At 37.2% G+C, this 25,870-nt stretch overlaps 2 protein-coding genes across 4 annotated transcripts in view; one reads left to right on the top strand and one right to left on the bottom strand.

Annotated features, from left to right (window-relative positions):
• The window catches only part of ESCO1 (establishment of sister chromatid cohesion N-acetyltransferase 1), a 48,134-nt gene extending 37,172 nt beyond the window's left edge, over nt 1–10,962 (bottom strand). The window contains exons 1-2 of one of the 3 annotated variants that reach the window (XR_010378685.1): nt 10,645–10,962; nt 2,813–2,899 (exon numbers count right to left, since the gene is read on the bottom strand). The gene's annotated coding sequence lies outside the window, so the exon portion shown is untranslated. Of the gene's footprint in view, nt 1–2,812; nt 2,900–10,449 lie in introns of all 3 variants that reach the window. The other 2 variants (XM_064481550.1, XM_064481549.1) reach the window with 2 other exon arrangements.
• Nucleotides 10,963–14,585: 3,623 nt separating this feature from the next.
• On the top strand, nt 14,586–24,255 carry SNRPD1 (small nuclear ribonucleoprotein D1 polypeptide). Its single transcript, XM_010976791.3, has 4 exons — nt 14,586–14,736; nt 19,068–19,144; nt 21,153–21,344; nt 23,423–24,255. The coding sequence occupies exons 1-4, from the start codon at nt 14,723–14,725 to the stop codon at nt 23,497–23,499; spliced, it is 360 nt and encodes a 119-aa protein (XP_010975093.1). The 5' UTR covers nt 14,586–14,722; the 3' UTR covers nt 23,500–24,255.
• The last annotated feature ends 1,615 nt before the right edge of the window (nt 24,256–25,870 follow it).

Here is a 25,870-nt window from a genome sequence, read left to right as displayed (position 1 = left end):
ACACATACAAATCAACATAAAAAGTTACGTGGTATATACACCTGTAACTTACATAAAATTTTACATCAACTGTATTTCAATTTTTTAAAAATCAGAAAAAGTAATAGGGTGTAGATTCATCCTTCCTGATACTAAAATACAGTTAGCTGTAACAAAGAAAATTAGTCCTAATACATCAACAGACAAGAGATTAATAGAACAGAACAGAGACTCCAAAAATATGTCTAAATACATAAGGGAATTCAGTGCATGAAAAGATGGTATTAATTTCACTAATTTCAATTTAATGAAAAAAGATTATTCAACAATTGGCGTTAGGACAACTGGGTAACCCTCTGAATAATTATGGTTTAAGAATAAGGTAATATCCAGGACAAATTAGTCATTAAGAATTAAAACAAGGAGTTGAGCCAAGATGGCGGAGTAGAGAGACTCACAGATCACCCTCTCCCACAAATACACCAAGAATTACATCTACAAACCCACTGAATCACACAGAACACCTACAGAACTCTGCCAGTGTCTCTTGCTTTGATATAAATACAGGATTCTCACAAAATCCAATAAATGACAAGTTTATACTGTATAGCACAGGGAATTATATCCAGTATTTTGTAGCACCTTATGGTGAAAAAGAATATGAAATGAATACATGTATATTTCTATATGACTGAAGCATTGTGCTGTACACCAGAAACCAACACAATGTAAACTGATTATATGTCTATAAAAATTTTTTTTTAAAGAATTAAAACATAAAAACATTAAAATGTGGGAGAATTTTACCGTTTTCAAAATGGGAAAAGCTTTCAAGCCTTGTGTGAAAACTCAGAAGTCAAGTTTGGGGGAAAAACTGGAAGAAAAAATACTGGCAAGGAATAGCATAAGCTTACCATCATAATATATTCACCAGAAATAAACCACAGATGGCTGGTGTGATAATATCAGAATAATATAAATTAGAACTAAATCAAAATACCATTTTTCACCTATCAGACTGGCAAAAAATTAAGAAGTTTAACAGTCTTAAAAGTCTGTGACATTGTTACTCTGTCTATTGAAGATGATTCAATGTCTATCAGGACAATTTGTCAGTATCAACACTATAATTGCTAAATTTCAAACAATTTCATTTCTAAGACTTTATGTTACAGATAAACTTGCACAAGAGCACAAAGACATAAGTAAATAAACACTGCAACACTGTTGGGGATAGTCAGTCTATTGATACAAACAGCCATCACTATAAACTGCTTTGTAATTAATGATACATTCATGCAACTGAGTATCATACAATCATGTCAAAGCAGAGATGAGATTCAGGCAAAATTCCCAAAGGCTTTTTATACTGTAATTGACAACCTGACTTTAAAATTTATGTGTAAAAGCAAAAACCATGTACAGTAGTCAAAGCCATTAAAAAAATTTTTTTTTGAAATACTGATACTATCCAATTTCACGACTTACTATAAAGGTACAGTAATCAAGACAAAGGGACACAGAGATCAATGGAAGAGAATCCATAAACAGACCCAAGTGATTTTCGCCCAAAGTTCCAAGGCATGTCCACGGGGAAAAGAAGAGTCTGAAAAAAAAGTGTTGGAACTACTGGATATACAATGTCGCGGCGGTGCGAGGGCAGGGAACCACACTATCAATGCTTACCTCACACAACACACAAAAATAATCTGAGACTGATCACAGACATAAATGTAAAACTGTAACATTCTAGAAGAAAAAAAAGGCAAAAATCTTGGAGACTGAGTAGACATAGTTTTTTTTTTTTTTAAGGAGGGAATTCTACTCATTCCACATAAAAACTTGTCCAAAAGTCTTCAAAGCAGCTTTATGTACAATAACTGAAATCTGAAAACAACCCATAAGTCAGGTGAATGGATAAACAAAAATACGGTGTATCAATATAATACGTAACTACTCAGCAATCAAAAGGAACAAACTACTGGAACCACATGGATGAACTTTACAATCATGGGGCTGAGTGAAAAAAGCTAGACCCAAAGAGTACATAATGAATGATTCCACTTTTTAAGAAATTTTAGAAAAGGCTAACTTATCTACAGTAACTGAAAACAGATGAGTCATTGCCTAGGGTCAGGAGTGGAGGGAGAGATAGACTTTTAGAGGTAATGGAAATGATCTGTATCTTGATTGTGATTCCAAGTGTGTAAATCTGTCAAAATCCACCAAACTGTATATTTTAAAAGGGTGTGGTTTATTACACATAAACCACAATAAATCTGTCCAAATATAGAACTATAAGTAACTGATATGGACCTACAACAGAGAAACAATGTTAAAACCAAATAAAGCAAGGTGCAGAACAGGGTGTATTTCCCTTAGTGTAAAAGCAGAAAAGGGAGACAGTGGGAAAATGGAAAGGTGCAGAAACATGTTTATGCACACAACAGATAAGGAAGGATACACAAGAAACCAGTAATAGTGAAGACTTCTGAGAAAGAGAACTATGGGACCAAGTGCCAGAAGTGTGGAAAAAAACTTTTCACTATATACCCTGTTTTATTACATAAAATATAACCTTGTCAAAAAAAAAATTACAGGGTGGTGGGTATAGCTCAGTGGTAGAGCGCACGCCAAGCACACACAAGGTCATGGGTTCGATCCCCAGTACATCCGTTAAATAAAAAATAAACAGTAATAAATAAATAAACCTAATCTGCCCCCCCAAAACTAAAAATAGTTAATTTCTCTGAAAATATTAAGCATATTTATATTAAGCACACTAACTAATAATCTTCACAGGCACTAAATTGCAATAGTATAAGCCACTTACCTTACTGAAATAAAAATCACGTGTAACTTTTTTCTTCAAGCTGATGGATGATGCTTTTAATAACTTCCTGGGTGTTTGGTTATTAATCTTAAAAAAAAAAAAAAGAATTCTATAGCTAAAGTAAAACAATCTACTAAAAAGCATGAGAATACAAAAACAGTATTGTCCATTAACTGCCTATTAACTATTAAAACAACTTGGATTAAGCTAGACAAAATAAACAATGGCCTAGTGAGGATTTTTCACTACTAATACATTAAAAAATTATGAGGTGCAAAATAGTCACCACTTCATTTTTTAAACTATATACAACAGATTTGGTTTTTCTTCAAAAATAACCACCACCTTCTACCCAAACTACACTTCCATAGAAGGAGTATATTTTCCTTCCCAACAGATGCTGAGCTGGACCACATGTCTTGCTTTGCCTTCATGCTGGACACAGCATGCTTCCTGCCCCCAAGAGCGTTGGCCATCTGATGATTTGGCCAATGAGATGTTAGCAGAAATGATACAATCAGAGGTCTGAAATGTCTTTGTGCAGCTGATCTTGCCCTTGTTACCTCTGCCATCACCATGAGAAGAGTTTCAGCAGGCAGATGCTATACCTTCAGCCTAGGCCCCCAAATAAACACAAACAGTAGAACCAAGCCAAACCCCAAATGAGGTGCCAAGCCCCATACACAGTGAGAAGTAAAGCTCACTCATACTCACAGCTAAATCTAAGTCACCTAATCCACAGCAGCTCTGCAGATGTATAAACAAAATTAATTGCAAACAAAAAATAATTTAAGCCACTGAGTTGTAGGGCAGTTTCTCACACAACAATAATACACACTGCAGTTAAATTTTCTAGGAAGCCTCAAATTTACCCAAGATTAAATCTCAGAGGTACAATAACTTGGGGGAAAAAAAAAAGAAAGCTTATTTAACTTCCTTGTGACTTTAGTGTCAAGAATTCTAATTTTAAAAGTGATAAATTACCTTACTTTACTTCTTTTCCTCCCAATTTCTAAATATTTTAACATTTGTCAACTGGGATCTACCACAGAAAAGAGGTAAAGTGATACACAAATCTACAGTAGTTGTCACTCACCTGGGCAGGTATGCTAAGGATTATTTCACTTTAGTTTGCCCTACATATTAAATCATCATTAACCTAGCATTATGCAACTTAATAACACCTCTATTAAATAAAATCTTGCAGTCAAGGACCGAAATGCACTCTCTAACCTGTTAACAAATTGACAAGATCCCTCCACAACCCAGAGCTAGTTTATTAACATAATTCTCATGAAATCAATATTGGGCCCCAAAAACAATAATCAAACTTTACATAAAATGACCACTTCGGAAAACCCATAGTATCATTTATTTAGAAAGATAATTTACAAGATACAAGTTAGAAAGTACCTAAAAATTTAACAGTACATCCAATTTCCCAACAGTACTTCATAATAAATTATACTCAAATTTTAGTCATTAAAATACTAAGCTTATACTTTTCTTAAGTATGATTTCTTATGATATAAATTAAAATTTCCAAACATCTGGGCACTTTCAACTTAGAATTTTGTTCATTTCTAGTATAATGCATAACTGAATCACTTTGCTGTACACCTGAAACTAACATTGTAAATCAACTACACTTCAATAAAAAAAGTAAATTAAACAGTCTTTTCTATACAACCCTAAGACTATTTTGCCCAACCTGCTCTGTATTTCAAACACCATTGGAAACTTTAAGCCATCTCAAGGTATAGTAATTCTGTCAAAAGATTTACTGCAGAATCTAGCTCAGCACACCTCTCAATTTCAAAATAATTTACTAAAGAACTACTTCCCCAACTACTACAAAAGACTCTTCAGTTCCATAACATACTGACGCAAATTCAGAAAGCTATCCAACCAGCTGGGAAAGATCTTGCTTCTGAGATCGCAGGATAACTTCTCAGCAATAATCAGTTTGAACCTGGCACAAAGTAAAGACTGTAAGGTCTACAGCGTCAGACTTCTCACAGTGAAGACATTCAACTTGCAAAGACCAAGTCTAAGGCCCTAGAAGCCATACACACCCACCAACCAAATGCAAGGTCCTCATATTGGTTATCTTTTCCTTTATTATCTTCCTCCTAACTCTCCTTTCACCGTTGATCTCCCCTTTTCTTAACCCTTTCCTTTAGGAACCCACATGAACCCTTCCCCAGTGAAATAAGTTTTCTACTTTCAATCTCTTCACATAATGCAAATTCTACTTCCTAGCTTTAATTGAAAATTGGGTCTAAAAATTTCTAAAATGTCCAATAAATACTTAAGAGATTAAAAAACATTTTAAGCAACATAAACTAATTACTACTAACCAAAAACATAAAATGTCCCAACTGAAGCAACAATAAATCATTAATTTATTAGAGAATGCAATAGAAACACACACAATAACACAAAGTATTGCCCCTAATAAATTTTTCCAAACATTCAAAGACTAAATCTCTGTCTTACACTAGATTTATAATAGGTATTCAGTAAAACTGAGTATTCTCAACATTAGTTAAACACTAAAAAAGACAGACATGGACAATTTCATCTTTTAAATTCTCTTCCTCAACCAGCCTCTAACAAATAAGCATTTCCCCAAGATTTATCCTTTTACCACAAAAGACACGTATTAGATAATTTCACCTATACTCATACTTTCAATTACTACCTGTAAACTGTTAACACACAAATGAGTATCCCCAACACAGATGTCCATCCCTAGTGCTACTCGGATATCTAACAACATACTGGACATCATCCTGTTGTCTTAAAGGCACCTTAAATTCAATTGTCAAAGAGTCAACTCATTCCATTACATCCATTCTCCACAATTTATTACACTAGCATCCATCCACATCAAGAAATTTTTAAAAAAAGAGAGAGACAATTTATATGAAGCAATGATCACAATAGCCACATTTATATTAGCAAATGTATCCAAAACAGCCCAAATGCCCGAAAGAGAATAAAACAAAATGCCAAGGTAGAATTTTGATAGTCACTGGAAATAAGAGGTATGTAAACTGCACAAAGTAATTTTGTAAGAAAGAGATAAATTAATGTGTCATATATATAAATATACTAAACACACAGAAACATATTGAAGAACATTAAAACATCAATAGTGGTTACCTGCAGGGTGGTAAAAAAGGGAGATGAAAGGATACACAAAGAATGAAAAAAATACCTCCCCATTTTATTTATATATTTACGCATGTTTGAATCTTTCACATCAAAAAAGAATGTACTTATCACTTGTGAAATAAATAACTATGTAATCTATGTAAAACATATTGGCAAAGCTCAAAAATGAATCTGGGTATGTTTACACAATAACCTGTTCACAAATGTTCATAGCAGCATTGTTCTTAAGAGCAAAAAGTAGACAAAACTGTCTGTGAACTGAAGAATGGATAAATAAAATGTGGTATATCCATATATTGGAATATTATATTTAGCCATAAATAGGAATGAAGTACTGATACACGCTACAACATGGATGAACCTTAAAAACATTATGCTATGGAAAAAAAGCCAGTCACACAATACCACATGTTGTATGATTCCATTTATACGAAATGTCCAGAACAAACAAAGCTGTAAAAACAAAAAGTAAATTGGTGGTAGTAAGCGACTAGAGAAGAAAGGAAATGAGGAATAATATTAATATAGGTACAGGGCTTCTTTATGGAGTGATGAAAATATGCTAAAATTATAATTCACAACTCTGAATATACTAAAAAACCACTGAGTTGTATTCTTTAAAGGTAGATTATATCTCCATAAAGCTATTACCAAAAAAGTGAATCTGAAATGATCTAATTTTAATATATATCAGATTTTTAAAATAAGTCTAAATTTGTCTTAGGAAAATCATTTTCTGTTTTTGTTTTTGAAGAAAAATTTCATTTAGTGACCATGGTCACAAAAAAGTTTCAAATACTAGCTGAAATGATTTAATAAAACAAATTTCCATGTTAACAGGATAAACTTAAAAGATACTAGTATTTGTTTTATTTAAAAATTCAGTTTTCTGATGGGTTAAAATAGCCTAAAAGTACATATCCTTAAATGTAAGCACTAATAGATGCTGGGGACTGGCATATTCCCTATCCCAAATACCTTACAGCTATATCTGCATTATAAAGGATAACATGTAAGAAAAACTGTACTATCTGTAGGGGAAAAAAATTAAATTATATTTGCCTTGGCCACCTCTCTTGCCTTCTGAGACGGCCCACATTCTGTCTATGGAATGTGTATCTCTCTAAATGAACGTCTACTTAAAATAAAAAATATTTTCCTTTCTCTTAATCATCACTAAAGATGATACAATAGAAACATTTCCTAATATAAAGCCCTTAGAACAGTTCCTGGCACATCTTAAGCACTGATTAAGTATTAGCTCTAGCAGTAATTAGCTATGATAATTAATGTTACTGATAAAATAAAAAAAAGAAAGCATAAAAAAGAAAATATTTATCTTAGTTACTCCTGGTTTCACTTAACTACTTGTCAACTCTATTTCCTTATTACCATTATCCCTTTCAGCTTCAATAATTATATTAATCCTAAACTATTAAATTATTTACATTAAAACAGTAGTTCTCAAAGTGTGGTTCAGGGATTGTGGGGATTCCACAGACCCCTTAAGGGGGTTCATGAGATCAAAATCATACATGGGTAAAGATCAATTCAAAATGCAAACAAAGCAATGAATTTTATTTATTTTTTTGCAGGGGATGAAGGGGAGGTACTTAGGTTACTTATTTATTTTTTAGAGGAGGTACTGGGGACTGAACCCAGGACCTTGTGTATGCTAAGCATGTGCTCTACCGCTTGAGCTATACCCTCCTCCCCAAACCCCAGACCAATAAATTTTAATGCAACATTGTATGGAAAGTACACAGGTATGGTTTCAGATTCCACACTGCAACCAACCTTTAAGAAATTACTATTTGTTGAGTTTTGTTGCAGAATCAAAGAGTATCACAATTATCTGAAAATGTTATTAAAGTACTCCTCCCAATACATCTGTGAAGCTGGATTTTCTTCATATACTTCAACCAGAACAACATATAAAGATTGAATGCAGAAGCTGATAGAGAATCCAGCTGTCTTCTATTAGACCAAGCATTAAAGGGATTTACAAAAATGTGAAACAGCTGCCATTCTTTCACTAAATGTTTGTTTTGGAAAATAGTTGTTTTTCATTTTAAAAAGTTATTTATATTAACCTGTAATTATCTTATTAGTTATTTTTTCAATGAATTAATAAATATATTTAAGTTAATTTCATAGACAATAACTATCAATAGATATAAGCCATATAAACAAAAGCCATTTAGAGTCCTACATAATTCTGAGAATGTAAAGGGATCCTGATCAAAAACTGTGAGACCACTATATTAAAGTAATACTTAAACTGAATCACTGTGCTGTACACCAGAAATTAACACAACATTGTAAATCGACTATCCTTCAATAAAATAAATAAAATACTTAATACCCCATTTTTATTTATATTCTGAGTTTTTATCCTGTGACTCTTCACATATGCAGCCATAAATGTTTAAAGAAAGCTGAAGAGAATAGATGACATAAATATATCTTTCTCCAGGTGTTCTATAACGCAATTAAGCATAAAATGTAGCTCCCTCAAAAAAGAAAAGACAGGAAGGCCAGGTAAACAGAATGATGTGTTTGTTAAAAGTAACCACGGTATCTGTAACACAAAACTTGTGCAGAAATAGAGCCAAAGAATTTTGTGCCCCAAAACAAGGATGCACAGAAAAACATTAAAGTCTAGGCTTCAGAAGGGTTAACAGAGTCCTTAAGTAAATTATGTATGGTAACAATTTTACTGGAGTTGACTTCTAACTACCATCTAAACTTTAATCACCTTCAGTAGAGGTTATTCAAAGAATTCTATGTGCAACATAAAGCTGCTAACAAAACTCATGAAAAAATATTTAACTATTAAAAAATACATTGTAGAATGCTAGTCTCCATTATTAGAATAAATAGTCAGCTCTGTGCTGTAATGAATTACTAAACTTAAAAGGGCCATCCAACAAAAGGGTTAGTTAATAGCATTCATTAATTAGGGTCCCTTTTCAGTTCTTCTGCAAGCATCATTCATAGCTTTAAATTCCTAGCACAAAATCTTTTCGGGGTGGATGTTTTAAAAAAAATTACTTTTTCACTACATAATTATAATACTAATCAATGAAAAATGACAGCGTATTTTCCTCACCCAGGAATTTGTAAGGTGGGCAGAAGCTCATAATGCAGGGCGTTTTGTTCTGAGAAGGGTACTTCCAAAAGTCACATATCTGACCTAAAGAGCATATACTACATTCGGCCTAAAGAGAGAAGTGTCTCTGTTACAGTTTTCTCATTTCCTCACATGCTTTAGGCTTAAATTTGCACCTTCCAAATTAAGCACTTTTCAAGCACTTTTCGTCCTACTCTTCTAATTTCATGGTGAGAATTTTTCAGTTTTACAAATTAAAAAATGTTGCACTAGTGTTGGTACCCTGTGTAAACTAATCAAAAGAGGCTGAATATAGCAGAGTTCAGGGCACCCAAAATGTCTTAAACTGAAATCAGTGTTTTATCCAGCTTTTAAGAAAATATTTAGGTGGGGAAAAAACAAAACACACCCACATTCTACTGTTCTACTAAGTAGCACTCTTTTATTGATTTCTGCAAAGGCTATTTATTGACATATCATTTGCTAACATTATTTATCATGACCTACAATTACTTCCTGCTGAAAGAATCCCTTTTCAGCTCTCCAAAGGCTACAGAAAACAAGGTTCACAGTACTTCTCAAACCTCAGCGATTTAACTCCTTCCTCCTCCCCCGCCCCTTCTCCCGGAAAATACAGTGCGTGCAGGGTTTTCAGAACTCAACATTTGGGGCTGGGGGAGGGGTAGGTTGAGAGTGTCCCCCAATTTTTGGACATGATTATCTATCCCGTTCTGCCTGAGTAAAACAAACCTTCGTTGTAAAACAATCTTATAAACAGTGGTAAAAACCGAGGACTCAATTCCCTTTTGCTCCCATCTCTCTTTACAAACTTCACCATGGCCGTCAATGCACCCATACTCCAGAGCAGCCCTACCTGTGCCCAGAACCTCTTGTCCGACCAGAATTACTCTATGACCTTGGAGCCGAGCCACGGCTCCCCTCCCATGCTAAGGACTGTGAAACCAGGATCCCCGCATCCCGCCCCTTAGACTGCAGAGGCCTCAGGGTTCACGCCGGGTCAGCGGGTGGCGGCGGGGCTGGGGAGCGAGCCGCAGAACCGCAGCTCCGCGAGGGCCGGAGGGGCTGCTTCGCGGGGACGCCGGAGGGGAAAGACGCCGGGGACGCGGACAAGGCCCGGGACTACCTGAGGGCCAGGGCCGACACCGCCCCGGCCGTCGCAATGGCTGCACGCCACCTTGGGGGTCTGGAAGCCCGCGCGGCCGCCTAGGGAGCCCGGGCCTGACCCGTTCTCGGTCACGGCCCCCTATTACCTCTGACTGCCTAGCGGGCCGCCCGCAGGTGATGCGGGGACTGGGCAGCCAAGTCGCGCAGGCTGGTTGCCTACCTCAGGGGACCGCGTCTCTGAGACGCCCACTCCCTCCCAGGAGCGCCGGGAGCCGGGACCCGGGGAGGAAGAGGCGTGCGAGGCAACACGACACAGAGGGTGGGACAGGAAGGGGGAGAAGCGTCCGGCTCTCCGGCGGGGCCGGCAACAGGGAAGGAGGAGCCGGCGGCGGGGAAGGTCGGGACGCTAGCGTACCTTCCTCACTCCTGGCAGAGGGTCCGACGCGAGCCAGCAAAACGTCTCACATCCGGGTATCAGGAGGTACTCAGCTGCTTCTGCCGCCACCGCCGCCTCTCCCGCGGCGCAGAAACACCAAACTTCCGGCGACGCCGGCGAAGCCTCGCCCGTCAGATGGGAGTCACCTGGGACCGTCTTGGGCGCGCCTGCGCAACGTTCCTCTTCAGCCCGAACTGACGTGCCCCCAAGAAGAAGATGGCCGCCACGCTCGCTGCGTGTCACGCAGTTTTTCACGCGGGCCGGACCGCCCGGCATCGGGGAAAGGCGAGCCGGCGTCCGACCGCAGCGCAGGCGCAGTGGGAGGCCGCGCGTGCGCGCACCGCGGGTGGGCGCCTCGCCCGGAAGTGGCGGCAGCCGGCTTTCACCCGGTAGTGTCTTGGAAAAAAGCCACCCGCGCCCTCGGCGGTGGTGGTTTGTGGTGAAGCTGCGTCGCCACCGGTTCATGTGTTGGTTGCAGATACTGCCGTCTGCGACTTCTAATTCACATACCCCTAATCTTCGACATGTGGCAGTGTAAAGAAAAGGCGAGGCAGTCGACCCTTCTCTCTCCTGACCCGACCCTACACTCCAGCGCCTCTCCGAAATGTAGGGCTTCGGCTTCTCCTTGCACACTTTCCTCCCTGGGCGTCAGAGCACAGGCGTCCACAAGAAGGTGTAGATTTAGTCATGGCGGGTGTCCAGGCAAAGCTTTGGCTCTTAGAAGACTCTAAAGATAGAATACAGGCTTCTCTATGATTCTTGGCTTCCCACATTGCTTTATTATTTTTTAATTGAAGTATATAGTCAGTTATAATGTGTCAATCTCTGTTGTACAGCGCAATGTCCCAGCCATGCGTACACACATTCGTTTTCATATTCTTTTTCATTAAAGGTTATTACAAGATACTGAATATAGTTCCCTGTGCTATACAGAAGAAATTTGTTTTTTTATCTATTTATATATAGTAGTTAACATTTGCAAATCTCAAACTCAAATTTATCCTTCCCCACTCCCTTTCCCCTCTGGTAACCATAAGATTGTTTACTATATCTGGGAGTCTGTTTCTGTTTTGTAGACCACACTGCTTTTGAGCATGCCTTCGGGGCTGCTCTTTCCTTACTTGCAGAACTCTGAGGATGACTAAATGAGTACTCTTACCTTTGAAAATCTGAAGAGAAGCGATCTTAGGTGGGTTCTCCCCTTCCTGCCAACCAAATCGTACTATAAGTTTGTGAGTGATGTTTGTCTGCTGAGGATACATCGTCCACAAAACTTTATTGACTGGGGAAATTCTGTGAGAGAGATTGGTGGTGAAACCATTGGCCACATCATCATACATTGTGTTATTTGGCAAAAGCCTTCTACTGGCTCCCATCCCCAGTCCCTGATACATTCATTTGACCCTTAATCAACACAAGTTTAAACAAGTCCACTTTTACGGGTTTTTTTTTTTTAAATAATAAACACTACAAACAACAACAAATAATAATAATAAACACTACAGTACTAAACAATCATCATCCATTGGTTAGTGGAATTGGAGGATATGAAACTGGGGATATGGAGGGGCGATTGTAACTAATGTATGGATTTGCCACTAAGCAGAGGGTCTATTTCCCTAACCCCAGAGTTTTTCAAGGGTCAATAGTGTACTATAATGGCATATGCCAAAAGTCTTAAATGGGGGGAAAACTCTGGAGTAGATTGCCAACCAGGTTAAAGCTGGTTATCTCCCAAAGTATCTGACCTATATTTGCCTTCACTTTTAGATTGTTAAACAATTTGTAGGATTTCTTTTTGTGTGGAAACCACTTTATCTTTAGTAACAAACTCTGGTAACAAACTCTGGCATACACAAACCATATTTACAAGTTTTCATTCCCACAAAATTGGCCTCTGCTTCTATATGATCTATTCCACTATACTTGGGAATCCTTACAAATGTCACACCACATGAAATCACATGTATTTTTGATACATAAGATATTCATATTTGATGTATTATTCATGTCTGCAATTTATTCAGGATTTTCTTTTCTAAAACTATACTCAGCTGTTTAAGCATGCTGTGAAAATACAAAATAGTTTGCTTTCACGATACTGTATTATAAATGCCAAAGTGTGTTCATTTGATTTTGTTGTCTACTAAAAAAATCATGATCAACTGAATAAATTATCTTGCTAGACTGAGCTTTCAAAGATCATATAAGCTCACAGTGAATTTATCCTAGTAAAAGGAAAGGCCTCCATTCCTGAGAGCACCTGCAAATGCCGAGGAGAGCTGTGATTGGTTCATTTTTCACCATGTGCACATGCTAAAAACAAATGTTGTGGCCCAGATCATGCATCTTGGTGCTCAACATTATGGTTCTGTAAATTTTGAACTTTTTCGGAAACCTACACAAAGAACTATGCTCCCCCTACTTGTAAATTCTCTTGCTAAACTCAAAATTGTGAATGCAGTTTCCTGAATTTGTTTAAATTGTTTTCCTTGCTGACTCCAAATTGCAGCATGTACTTTTTTGCACTTGCTTATTTTTAGGACATATACGTCTGAAAACTAATAATGGAATAGTTGCATTGCCCCACACATTGCATTCTCATTTCCTTGTTCCTTTTCTTTCTTATAACTAGTCTAAAAGCCTGTAATTTATAAAACCTCTGCTAACTCGCAGGAGACAGAGTAGTCTCACTTTCAGACTGACCCTCCTGCTAGCAGCAAACAAAGGTTTTTTCCGTGTTGCTCCACTCTTGCTGACTTTCTTCCAGGACTCTTTTTTTTTTTTTTTAATTAATTGGACGGGGAAGAGGTAATTAGGTTTATTTATTTTTGGAGGAGGTACTGGGGATTGAACCCAGGACCTTGTGTATGCCAAGCATGTGCTCTACCAGTTGAGCTCTACCCTTACCCCCTCTTTCAGGACTCTTGACAGTTTTATACTATGAGAGAGTAAAAATCATTATTTAAAAAAAAAGCAAGCTAGAAAGTAAAAACAAAAATTACAACAACTTGGTATCAATCAACTAACAATGACATTTCATTTTGCCATCTTCCAGGAGACCCACACTAACACATTGACTAATCATTCTAGCTCCACATACCTGAGAGGGAATGAGTAGGTGTTAGCCAGATTGAAGTACTGAAAGTACAAAAATCTGGAGAGGAGAGTGAGCTTGATGAATTGTAGCAACTTTATCAACCAAATTTATCAAGATAAATTTGTATGCTGGTTGAAAAAGCAAGTAGAGAGGGAGGAACTGATGATTCAAGTTGAAGAGGTTAACTGAAAAAGTGCAATTCTTGAGAAAATGAGAGATGGGATCCACACTATGAGGAAGAGGAATTTGCCTTCAAAAGGAGCAACAATACATCTACCCTTACAGATAGAGGAACAGATAGAGGAACAGATGGATGGCTTCTGTTTTCTCAAAGTGGGAAACATTAGTGATTTGGGGGAGGGACTGTGAAAGGTTTTAGAGGGAGGGAAGAAAGTACGAAAGAGTTTGTGAGCTTATTAAAGAAACATAACACCATCTCTGTGCAGTGTAGGGTACCGTTTTGAGGTTTATGACCAGAATTTAAAGTAAAAATAATCAGTTAATTGTATGATTTTCTTCAGGTACATTAAGTAATGCTAAGATTCCTGGTGTTGGGACAGAATTAGCCTGGTTCTCTGGGCTTCTCCCAGAAGTTCCCTTCATTCATGGGTATGTTTGCTGCATAAAATACACCGAACCTGCCATGCCCGCTAATGGGATTTCATCTCAAACCTCCCTGTTAAAAGGAACTTCCCTCCTAAACTAGCCCTAAAAGCCCTCAACAGTTGCAAGGCACACCTCCAGCCGCCAGTGGACGCAGTGGCGCTCCTCGAAGCCGGAAGCGAGTGTGCCAAGCGCGGCCTCGACGTTTCCGCCGTGCGTCTTCAGCGCCCCGCGCGCTCTTTACGTCGGAGCGCCAGGAAAAAGCGTTTCCGGCCATTCATATTGCCAGCCGGTCGGCCCACGGTTGTAGGGGTTTGTGCGTTATTGGGCCGAAGGGGTGCCGGCGCCGCGAGGATGAAGCTCGTGAGGTGAGGAGGTGACCAGGCGGGGTAGAGACGGTCTGGGCCGGGAGCGAGAGGCTGGGCTGCCCCAGATTCAAGAGGCGCGAAAACCGCGTGCGCGCGCGGCCTCTTAACGGCCTCTGGCGCCCTCCGCTCCCGCCCCATCTTGGCGGCGCCGCCGCGGGCTCTGGGGCCGGGGCTTCAGACTGGGTTCCTCTGGGGAATCCCACCTGTCTTTCAAGAGGTGGAAGTAAGGGCCAGGCCGTGTCTTCCCACCTAGTGTCTTAGAGGCCTTAAAGGTGCGGCGCCAGGCTTACAGCTCTTACTTTCGGTTACTTGCCGACTTTCATTTCGAGTAGAACTTGTGCTCTAGTCTGGGTTACTTTTCTGACTCAGGAGCCGGCAAATATAACTAGGCCTACGATTCCTGAGAACGTGGGAGACATAAAGAAAATCTGTATCCATGCGTAAATAGTTTAGATTAATACTTTTTTTTCCCCTTGATGAAACTACCATCGCACTTAAAAGATTTAGACGCTGTAGTGGGAAATAAGCTGTATCTGGAAATAACGAAACACAATTGCAAAATGTTTTAAATCAGGGGTGGACTTCTGACTCCGTAAGTTGTTTTAGTGGTGGTTTTTGTTTTTCCTTTGTTGTTACTCCCTAGACTTAAGGTTATTCAGCCTACACACCCCCTTTAAAATAGGCCTTCGATTTAGGAAAAATCTCCCAACTTGGGGCAGAATCACTTTTCCGTATTTTTTGGCTGATTATACAGATAATCGATACGTTTTTGTTTTATTTCTTCCTGTGTTTAACTTGGTCGGTTAGTTGAGCCTACAGAAGACTTATTTAGTGGTTTGGGTATCGAACTTTACCAAAACCTCAGAAAGTTTCCTCAAGCCCTTCCCAGTCGGTCTGTCGTCCCATACCCCCAAAGAGAACTGATTTCTTCCACCATAGCTTAGTTTTACTTGCACTGGATTTCATACATTTGGAATCTTAAGAGTATGCATCCTTTTTGTGTAAAATTTCTTTTCCTCAGCATATTTTTGAGATTCATCCACATTGTGGTTTGTATCGGTAATTTTGTTTCTTTTTATTGATGAATAGCAGTACACTTTACGTTTTAAAGTTACACGTTTTAAGACTGCTTCGTACATTCATTTTTGTGCAAGTCTTTTTTGACTTTTGGTGTGTGTGTGGTGGGGGTAAATACTTAGGATTGGAGTTGCCAGATCATAGCATAGGTATATATTTAGTTTCATAAGAAAGTGCCCAGACTGTTTTCCGAAATGGTTGTGCCATTTTCCACTCCTACCAACAGTACGTTAGAATTCCAGTTGCTCCACACTCTCTCCAGCATTTGTTGTTAGTTAAATTTTAGCCATTTTAGTGTTCGTGAAGTGGTGTATTGTTATGTCTTTAATTTGCATTCTCCTAATGATTAATGATTTTGAGCACGTTTTCACTTGTATGGTGGCCATTAGTATATATTTGTGACGTGTTTCCTTTTGATCTTTGTTTCTTTTTATTACTGAGTTGTAGGAACCTTTTATATAGCCCGCATACTAATCCTTGGTCTGATATAGTTTCTCCCAGTTTGTGGTTTGCTTATTCATTTCCTTAACAATGTCTTTTGGTGAGCAGTTTATTTTGAAGCAGTCTTAATTGACCAGCTTTTTCTTTTGTGATTATTGCTCTCTATGTACTGTCAAAAAAAACTTTCTTACTCTTGAACCATGTAAAGTTATTCTATGTTTTCATTTAAAAACTTCATATTTTAAACTTTTATATTTAGGTCTGTGATCTTTCTGGATAAGCGATGTGAGGTAGAGGTCCAGGTTCACTTATCTATATGGATTTCTAGTTATTCCATATTATTGTGGAATATAAATCCCCATTATTATGAATTTCATCATTTATTGAAAAGGCTTTCCTTTGCCCTGGCAGTCCCATTGGACCATAGTAGAAAATTGACTACGTAAATGTGGGTCTGTTTCTGGACTGTATTTTATTTCATTGATCTGTTTGTTGTTCCTATGTATTGATTACTGTAACTATATACTGCTCTAGCCACCTAATTTGTCTTCCGAGGTGAATATGACCATGGCATTCTGCTCCATTGATGAAAACCCTTCAGTAGTTCTCAGTGAAATTAAACAGAGGTACTGGGAATTGAACCCAGGACTTTGTGCATGCTAAGCATCTGCTCTACCAGTAAATATTGTTTATAAAAAAAAAAATCCTTGGACTTGATGAAGTGTATTTTGATTGTTTCAGAGGCCTTTTTGCTTACTTTCTGGTTTTCCTTTAATTTCTATATGATAGACTGCTTGATCACTAAAGTATTTTATTTTTACTTGAATCCTGCCTATTTCTAAACATGATTTGAAAAGTTTTATAAAAAGTAAAAGTTATTGCTGAATGGGACAATTAAAGTAAAATTTTTAAAAATTGATAATGGCAAGAAACTATTAGTTAAAAATTCTAAGCTAATATAGTTATACATGGTTATTAAATTTGCAGCTAAGTTAAAGAATTCTTGTCTGGTGAAATAAGCATTACCAATTCATTAAAGAGACTTTTTTCCTTGACAGCAAATATGGACAAGAAAGGGATTCAACACATGGTTCTTTCTTGTTTGTTTGTTTTTTGTATTTTTGTTTATTTCTTTGTCATGAGTACAAGTTTAGGATTTATCCTAGACCAAGTAATTTCTCCTTTTTCTGATGGCTGTCTATACCAATTAAAAAGTTCTGTTTTAAGGCTGGCTTCCCTTTAATGATTGAAACATGTCAGCCAACTCTTATTTAGTGCCTGTTACAAGCCAGGATTAGATATAAAGCTCATGATCCTTACGCTCAACAATAGTCTAGTGGAGGAGGTGGAGTGGGAAATAGGTGATCCTGTTTGGAGTCATAGATGCTATGATAGGGTGTACAAAGTACCTACTATAGACCAGAAATTTTGAATGTGAACTGCATATTAGGTCATGTTGTAGGATTATTGTTCATTTTCCTAGATATGAGTGTGATGTATTAAGGTTATATAGGAGAATGCCTTCATTGGAAAATGCATGCTGAGGTGCCTGCAGTTTGCTTGCAGATAATATGGTGAAAGTGTAAGTTGTGTGTTGGGGCAGGGGAAACACAAATGGTAACATTTTAACAACTGTGAACCCTTCAACTTCATCTGTAATGTTTCATAATAAAAAGTAGGAGAGCAGAAGACTGGATCCGAAGTGGGGAATGGACAAGTATTCAGTTATTGAGGCACCTGGCTATCCAATTAAGGAAGATCAAAAAGGCAGGCTCCTACCTCACATTGCACAGATTAATAGAAGAAATACAGATTTCCCATATCAGGAAGAGACTAGTCGACAAGTAATAGGGAAAAGTAAATTGCCTTTTTTCCCCTATCAAATCGACCAAAAAAAGATTGGTGACAGTGTTGGTGAAGATTTGCATAAGTGCACTTGGTGAGGGTTTGCATAACTATTGCTAATATAAACTGCTAAATGAGAACTAAAAGTTATAGAAGCCATTAAAGTATGGCCTGATTTATGTAAAAGTAAATCTTAAGTAAATGCTTATAATTGAATAAAATGGTCTAGAAGAATATCCCCACATACATGGAGGGAGTTAGAAAAGGAGACTTTTATCTTATTTATACACATACAATAAGTGTATAATCTTTTACCAATTATAATTTAGCCTTATTTTGTTTTTTTCATTGTTGTTGAGATGCAGTTGACATACGGCACTGTGTAAGTTTAAGGTATACAGCACAATGAATTGACTTACCTACACTGTGAAATGATTACCACACTATGTTAACATCCATCATCTCGTACTTATACAAAAGAAAAAAAAATGGATTTTTTTCCCTCATGATGAAAACTTTTAGGATCTAGTCTCTTAGCAGTTTTCAAAGCATACCATACAGCAGTGTTAATTATAGCCATCGTGTTGTATATTGCATCCCCAGTATTTACATATCTTATAATTGGAAGTTTGTACTTTTTGACCACCTTTATCCATGTAATTTCTTGATTTCGATTTTGTGGCTTATAATGACTTCAGGGTCTATATGAAGACCTAGATGGCTCAGAGGTTAAGTATATAATGGCTTAGAGAATCAGAAATGTCTAAATGACAGTTTCTGTTATGCTCCTTCATTAATGTTAAGGGTATCATTCAGGGAAAGCCGAAATTGTTATGCAGATTATTAATAGGAATTGATGCAGATGGCATCTGTAGCTGATTATCAACATCTAGAAATTTCATCCTTTGACTTAATAAACATGTTTTTAAAGTGTTGAACGTTTATCATTTTATTCCTACTGTCTACAGATTTTTGATGAAATTGAGTCACGAAACTGTAACCATTGAGTTAAAGAATGGAACACAAGTCCATGGAACAATCACAGGTATGGAGGTTGGACTACATTAACACCTTTTTTCTTCCTCTTTCACCTGGAGGCCAGAACTCTTTGTTTGGTTAATGAACATTATATAGTACAAATCACCTTCCTTTTATCTGGATTATTTTGCTGACCTTACTTAAGCCTCACCTTAAGTTCCTGTGCTAAGACCAAACTGGATTCCCCACCTTAAATGTGTGCACTGTTTCCCTGCTTTTATGCCTTTTCTGCTTTTGCCTATATCTGTCCCCTGGAATGTTGCATCTTCCAAAATACATATTACTTTTATTAGAATGTTGTCTTTCCTGTTAGATTATAAAGTCCTCGAAGATAGAGGATGGGGTTTCCATGTCTGATTATCTTGGGTAAAAAATATGGGAGAAATGGGGAGAGGGTGGTGAGGACCCATGATTTTACTTAAGACAATCACTGTTAGCATAACTTTTTGGAGTATATTCTTTGTCTTTTTTCTTATGTGTCTAATTCTTTGCTTTGATGATACTCTATGTATGATAAGCTGTTTTATACTTAAAGCCATTGTGATTTTTCACTCATAGTAGGTGTAAATTTTTCAAAAGAATTGATGAAAGAAAATGCTGTCCTAGCATATAGTTCCATTCTACTCTCTGAATATTTAAACTGTAATTTTATGAATAATTGTTTAACGTGTAGATCCAGCATCAGAGTGAACAAGAGAAATATACAGTATTGAACTGGTGGTTTTGATACAGTCTAATCATATCTGAGGAAATGTAATTGCTGTCCTGTTAAAATTTCATGATTTAAACAGTGATTTAGTCTGCTGTATTCTGAGGCCTGTGTTACATGTTGTGGAGGAAGCAGAGCGTTCTTCCTGCTTTTTAGGAGCTCAATCTACTGATGGAAGACAGAAAAATAATGTAATGCAAGATTTGCCTCACATACAGTAGGCACTTAAATGATGTCCCAGGAGGAAAATATCAGTAAATCGGGAGAGTGAAATCTAGTAAGAATTCAATCTCCCCTCACCGCCACTCCCTATAACCACTGTTACAAGTTTCTTATATCCTATATGAATATATGTTTTAGTCCTCACAATAGGGATAATCATACTGTCTACCTTAGGTACATCGAGGATTAAACAGTTCCTGGATCATAGAAGGAGCTCATGAATCTTATTTTTCCCTCTTCCTTGTGTATCAGGTTCCCCAGTGAGATTGAATGTATTAATTTTGGGAAAGAAGAGGATAGAGAATTAGTAATAAGATCAGTAAATCTGAGGTGGAAAGTTGAGAGAATTCATGTTTTCTGGCCTTAACTTTCTACGGACAGAAATAAAATAGATCTTTAGTTACCCCATTTGTTGAGACATGCTGGTAAAGGCTCCAGTTATCAGGTATTCCTACTATAGTGCCATATATTCATCCAAGAAAACCTTGCTTTTATTTTGTAAAATCTCATACTAAAAATAGTGGCTTAATTGGAAATATAGTCTGAGGCAGACCACTCAAAACCTGTGCAACTTGGTAATCAAAGTATTAACAAAAACAGTAACATTCTTTTTTTTTAAGCATAGTTTATAAGATATATCAAATTCCTAATAAGGACAAATACCGCAATATATATAGGACTTTAGTTTTTAAACAAAGATGAAGAAAGCTTGGGGGAATGGGGTGTAAGTAGTTACGGAGACAGTGGGAGAGCCACGCAGTAAGCACTGCCCACCCTGAGATAGGAGGCGGACACATGGGAACAGTAAGAATAAGGCATGTGTACCAGGCGGGGTTCCTCCATGGCTTGCTATAAGCTCACCTAACTCTGCAAAACAACATGCTAGGGAAAATCTAATGAAGGAAAGACTTCTGATTTATACTGACATCATTACCAGTTGTACTAATTATGCTAAATTATGTCATAGAAACTTGCACTGTAGCAGAATAGACAGAACTCTTCTACAATGTGGTACTAACTGTGGCTTGATAGATTAATTGGTTGCCTTCCTTATTCTCATAATTGCCTTCTTTTTTCCCTCTAGGTGTAGATGTCAGCATGAATACACATCTTAAAGCTGTGAAAATGACCCTGAAGAACAGAGAACCTGTACAGCTGGAAACACTAAGTATTCGAGGAAATAACATTCGATATTTTATTCTGCCAGACAGCTTACCTCTGGATACACTGCTTGTGGATGTTGAACCGAAGGTGAAATCTAAGAAAAGGGAAGCTGGTAAGTTTGAAGGATTATAAATGCTTCTGTGTATGGTATAGTTATATCCTAAGCCACTATTCAAAATATAAACATTTGCAGACAGCACAGGTTTATTTGTTTTAATTGCCTATATCTGCCGTGAGCATAGTTTCTTATAGTTCCTAATGTTGCTATTAAAAAGACTGATGCTGTTCTTTCTCCCTATCCTTTTGTGCATAGCCTGGTCCCCTGCTCCCTGCACACTTTGGAAGGTTTGGAGATTGACTCTTTATTCCTGGTATTCTGAAATTTCTTAATGACTTGGCATTTAGTCCATTTTGTTTTTCTGGGTACTTGGTGGACCCTTTCAATATGAATATTCTTGCTTTTTAGAGCTAAGAAATTTACTTGTGTAACTGATAGATTTCTTCTGTTTTGCTTTTTTTTCCCCCTGGAATTCTTAATAATTGGATTAAGATTATTTCTTAAGAATTCTGACTGATTTTGAGTCTTTTCTCTTATTTTCCTGTCATTGTCTTTTGTTCTGTACTTGGCATTGTTTGTTTTTTTCTGGCTTTTTTTTAATTTGATCTCTTTATTTGGTATCTTGTGCTTTGACCATCTATTGCTTAAGAAGGACCCTGAAAAGAGAACTTCTGGGAAGGGAGGCTGGACTCCTTAGCTGGTAGTTCTTACTGTGGGACGGTTCAAAATGAGTTGGCTTCTTCACTGAGAAGACCCAAAATTTCAGGACCTGGAAGTCTTTTCTGGAGCTGATTTTCTCAGAAAAAGATTCTAGTCACCTACTGAGAGAGATATATGCCTGGTAGCCAGCATTATAGGAGCAGGGCAGGAGAAAAGGACTGGTATTAAAGTGGTCACTTAACACAATGATTTTTGAGACTTTTTTGCCTTCCACCCACACTAAGAAATCTACTTTGCATCATGACCCATTCATACATATAAATGAAATGAAAGTCTCAGGAAGAATTATTTAGTCTTAATACATGCAGATGCCCTTAAATTTCCTGTCCTATTCTCTTTATCTTTTTGTTTTGTTTTGTTCTAGGGGGGAGGTAATTAGGTTTGTTTATTTATGTATTTTTAGAGGAGGTATCGGGGATTGAATCCAGGACCTTGTGTATGCTAAGCATGCGTTCTACCACTGAGCTATACCCTCCCTCCATTCTCTTTCAGTTAAAAAAAATTTCAAGTTGCCACACGTAGCTTGAAAAACACTGACTTAATCCCCCTCTTCCTTCCCTTCTGCTCTTCTTTTTGCTTCCATCCACTTTGCAAGTGTTTTCAAATCTGAAGCCTTTCTGCTTCAATGTCTTTAGGTTAATTTTATCTTTTCTCTCTACCTACCTGTCAGGGAAATAATCATTAATTTTGCAAAGTGGGGAAGAGGACTGGCCAGTCTACTGCTCTGGATGAGGACTGTTTTATGAGAAACTTATTCTATTGCTTTGAATGGTAGGACTAGGAACAATGGGTAGAAATGTCAGGATTTTTTAAAAAGAATATTCATAGATGTCTAAAAATGAAAAGTTCTTTTGGGAGATGAGTTTTCTTTCACTGTGATATTCAAGTAGAGTTAGGATAACCAGGTGACAGGGAAATTGCTATATGGATTAAAGAGTTGCGTTATGATTAGATCAGATGACTTAGGATCCTGAAAAGTCATGAAGTTGTTATTTGATGTAATATGTTTTAAACTTTATTAGCTTTAAATCAACTTGTTTGGATTCTGTTCAGTAACAGCCTGGCACATAGTGTTTGTATTGATACACTGATACACATTGATATGATGTCTTTCATCTCGTGTGAGGTTCAAGTCATTTGTATTTCATTTTGTGAATTTGAGGCATGATACAAAGAAAAAATATTTTAAAACGTGATAAAATTCTCAATAAGTAAAATTAAACAAATATTATAATAAAGTATTAGTAGGCCAGCAGTCCTTGGTTCTGCATGATAATGGGTTGGAAAGGGTGACTGAGATTACATTTGAGAGAAGCTGAGTTAGTTTTCTTTACTATATAGATGCTGTTCGTGGTGACCAGGTAACATCAGTGCAGAAGAGAATTTACCTTACCATTTTTCTCTTCCCTCAGTTGCAGGAAGAGGCCGAGGTCGAGGAAGAGGAAGAGGACGTGGCCGGGGCAGAGGAAGAGGGGGTCCTAGGCGATAATGTCTCTCAAGATTTCTGTTTCAAAATGATTTGTGACTTGGAGAACTTTTTGTACAGGTTTTGTTTGTGTGTGTCAGTTTTTAATAAACATAAATGTAGGACAGGTTTGTCTACTGACTATCAAATTAAGTTTTAATAGTTCATATATATACATGATGTTAACACAGTAAGAGCTAAGCATTATTTCTAGGCAGTCCCAAAATAATTCTATTCTTAGATCAGGCTTTTACTTTTTTTGAACTAAAATATTTCCCCTATGAATATATGTAGAATATACACCTTTTTATTTCACATGCACTGAGTACACATTTTATCGTTTTACTTTGACTCCATTCTGTGGAACCTTCCTGCAAGTGAAACGAGTTCTTTTTGGTACTTCAGAAGCTAAAGTCCTGTGACTCTCCTTTCCTGAGTTTTGTTCCATGGAGACTCAGGTACTCAGTGAAAGGTGAGTCATCTTCTAATTCAGGATTCATTGATTTTGTTGTCATTGTTAATGATTTTGTTTTGTTTCATTTTTAATAAGTTCTCAGTAGAATATGGTTTTACAGTCTTCTCAGTTGAAACTGTAGATAATGTTCACTAGATTATCTTTTGTGAGCAGTGCTGAAACCTGTTAATGTGGAACGTACCTGTCATTGGCTCCTTTATCAAATACTTTTACAAGGCATCTTTTAAGAACAAAAGGAAGAAAGCCTACTTTATTTGACAGCAAAAACTGAATTCTTTCTCATCAATAAAGGTGTTTTTTTTGTTTGTTTGTTTGTTTTTTTGCTTTTGCTTTAATTGGTTAAATTTAGAGAAAAACACTTCTCAGTGTATGGTTTCTCATAAAGCTTACTACCATTCATTTGTATGCTAAGGAAGAAAAACCTAACAGGATTGCGGTGAACTAAATCTGTATTTTCATTTAATCACATATGTGGGGTTTTGTTTTTAATAAGAAGGAAATTTTCTGTGAAGATCATCATCTAAAAAGGAAGTTTAGGCCTTGTAGGGAAGTATGTAAATTGAGAGATCAAGAGCATTTGTGTGTGATGTATATGTGTGTGTATCTCATTCTTTTCTACCCTCTGTTGGTGCTTCTGTTAACTGAACGAAAGCAGAAAGCAAGGGAACCCAGTGATGCATCGAGGTGGAGAGGTTTGAAGGGAACAAACAGCATAAATAGCGAATAAACAAATCTCCCCCCTCCCCAAAACTATATAGGATCTTAGTGCTGCTGCCTTTTGTACACTCATATCTTTTAGAGCCTAAGATTTTATTTGTGAAATTTGGGGGAGGGGGTAAAGAAATTAATTACGAGTTTAGATGGGAAACTAAGTGAAATAATAGAAAACCACTTTTGACAACATATTTTAATCTATTATAAGGTTAAAGCAAGAATGGCTTAGTATTTTAAAATGTATTAATACATTCAATAGTCAAAATTCTCATGATCCTCTATTATAGGTATCAGAATAACATTTAATACTACAACACTGATTCCTGAAAACCTAAAATGGACTTTCTTCATGTGAAAGGAATTTTCTGTTAAACCAATAGCAGACATTTTCCAGAGACATTCCAATTAAAACAGCAACAAAAAAATTATGTCTGATATTGGTCATCTTTATTTAATGTGAAAAATATTGTGGATCCACAAACTAAGAGGTATACATTTGAAAGAAGAGAAATTTTGCAGTATTTACTGTTTTCTATGGTAGTGTTCCATTTGTCTGAACCAGTCTTCAAGTAAAATTTTAAGTTTTATGTATTTCCTGTATTTTGGGTAAGGTTAGTATATCATCATGAGATTCCGTTTACAAAAGAATAACAGCAAAGGCTCCAGGTATCAAATGCAGCAGGTTCTTGTCGCTCACAGCTGGGTTCTGTACAGTTGCTGTGAGCCCTGACTTAGTGAGGTGAACCACTGCTCCCAGGAGAAACAGTTAGATTCCTACAAGCCTCTGGTCACAGCATTTTCAACTCATCAGTACATAACTTTGTTTTATGTGTATTTTTTGTTTAAAAACACCTTATTTAATACAGTGTCATTTAAATTGAATTCACAACCAACAGCACTAAATGTATGCCCAAAGTTTTTCTAACACGTATTTTCTCCAAATGGCACATCACAGCCTTGTATTTAGATACACTAGGTAGACCAAGCTTGGGGGCCATTTTTAACAACAAAATCACCACCCAAAAGCACAAAAATATCAAAAATGGGGCACTAAATAGACTATGAAAAGGACAGTTGTTTCTAGTATGCAACCTGAAACAAGAGTGTCGCTTTTTGTTCCAGCTCAGCTGAGAACAGCAGGCAGCACACCTGCACATCAGGTGACTTTTTTGCTGCTCTAAAGTATGCATGGGCCATGCATGACCA

This window comes from Camelus dromedarius, chromosome 32 (genome assembly GCF_036321535.1).
Source record: "Camelus dromedarius isolate mCamDro1 chromosome 32, mCamDro1.pat, whole genome shotgun sequence".
Classification (NCBI taxonomy): Eukaryota; Metazoa; Chordata; class Mammalia; order Artiodactyla; family Camelidae; genus Camelus; species Camelus dromedarius.
This window is presented reverse-complemented; position numbering and strand designations above follow the sequence as displayed.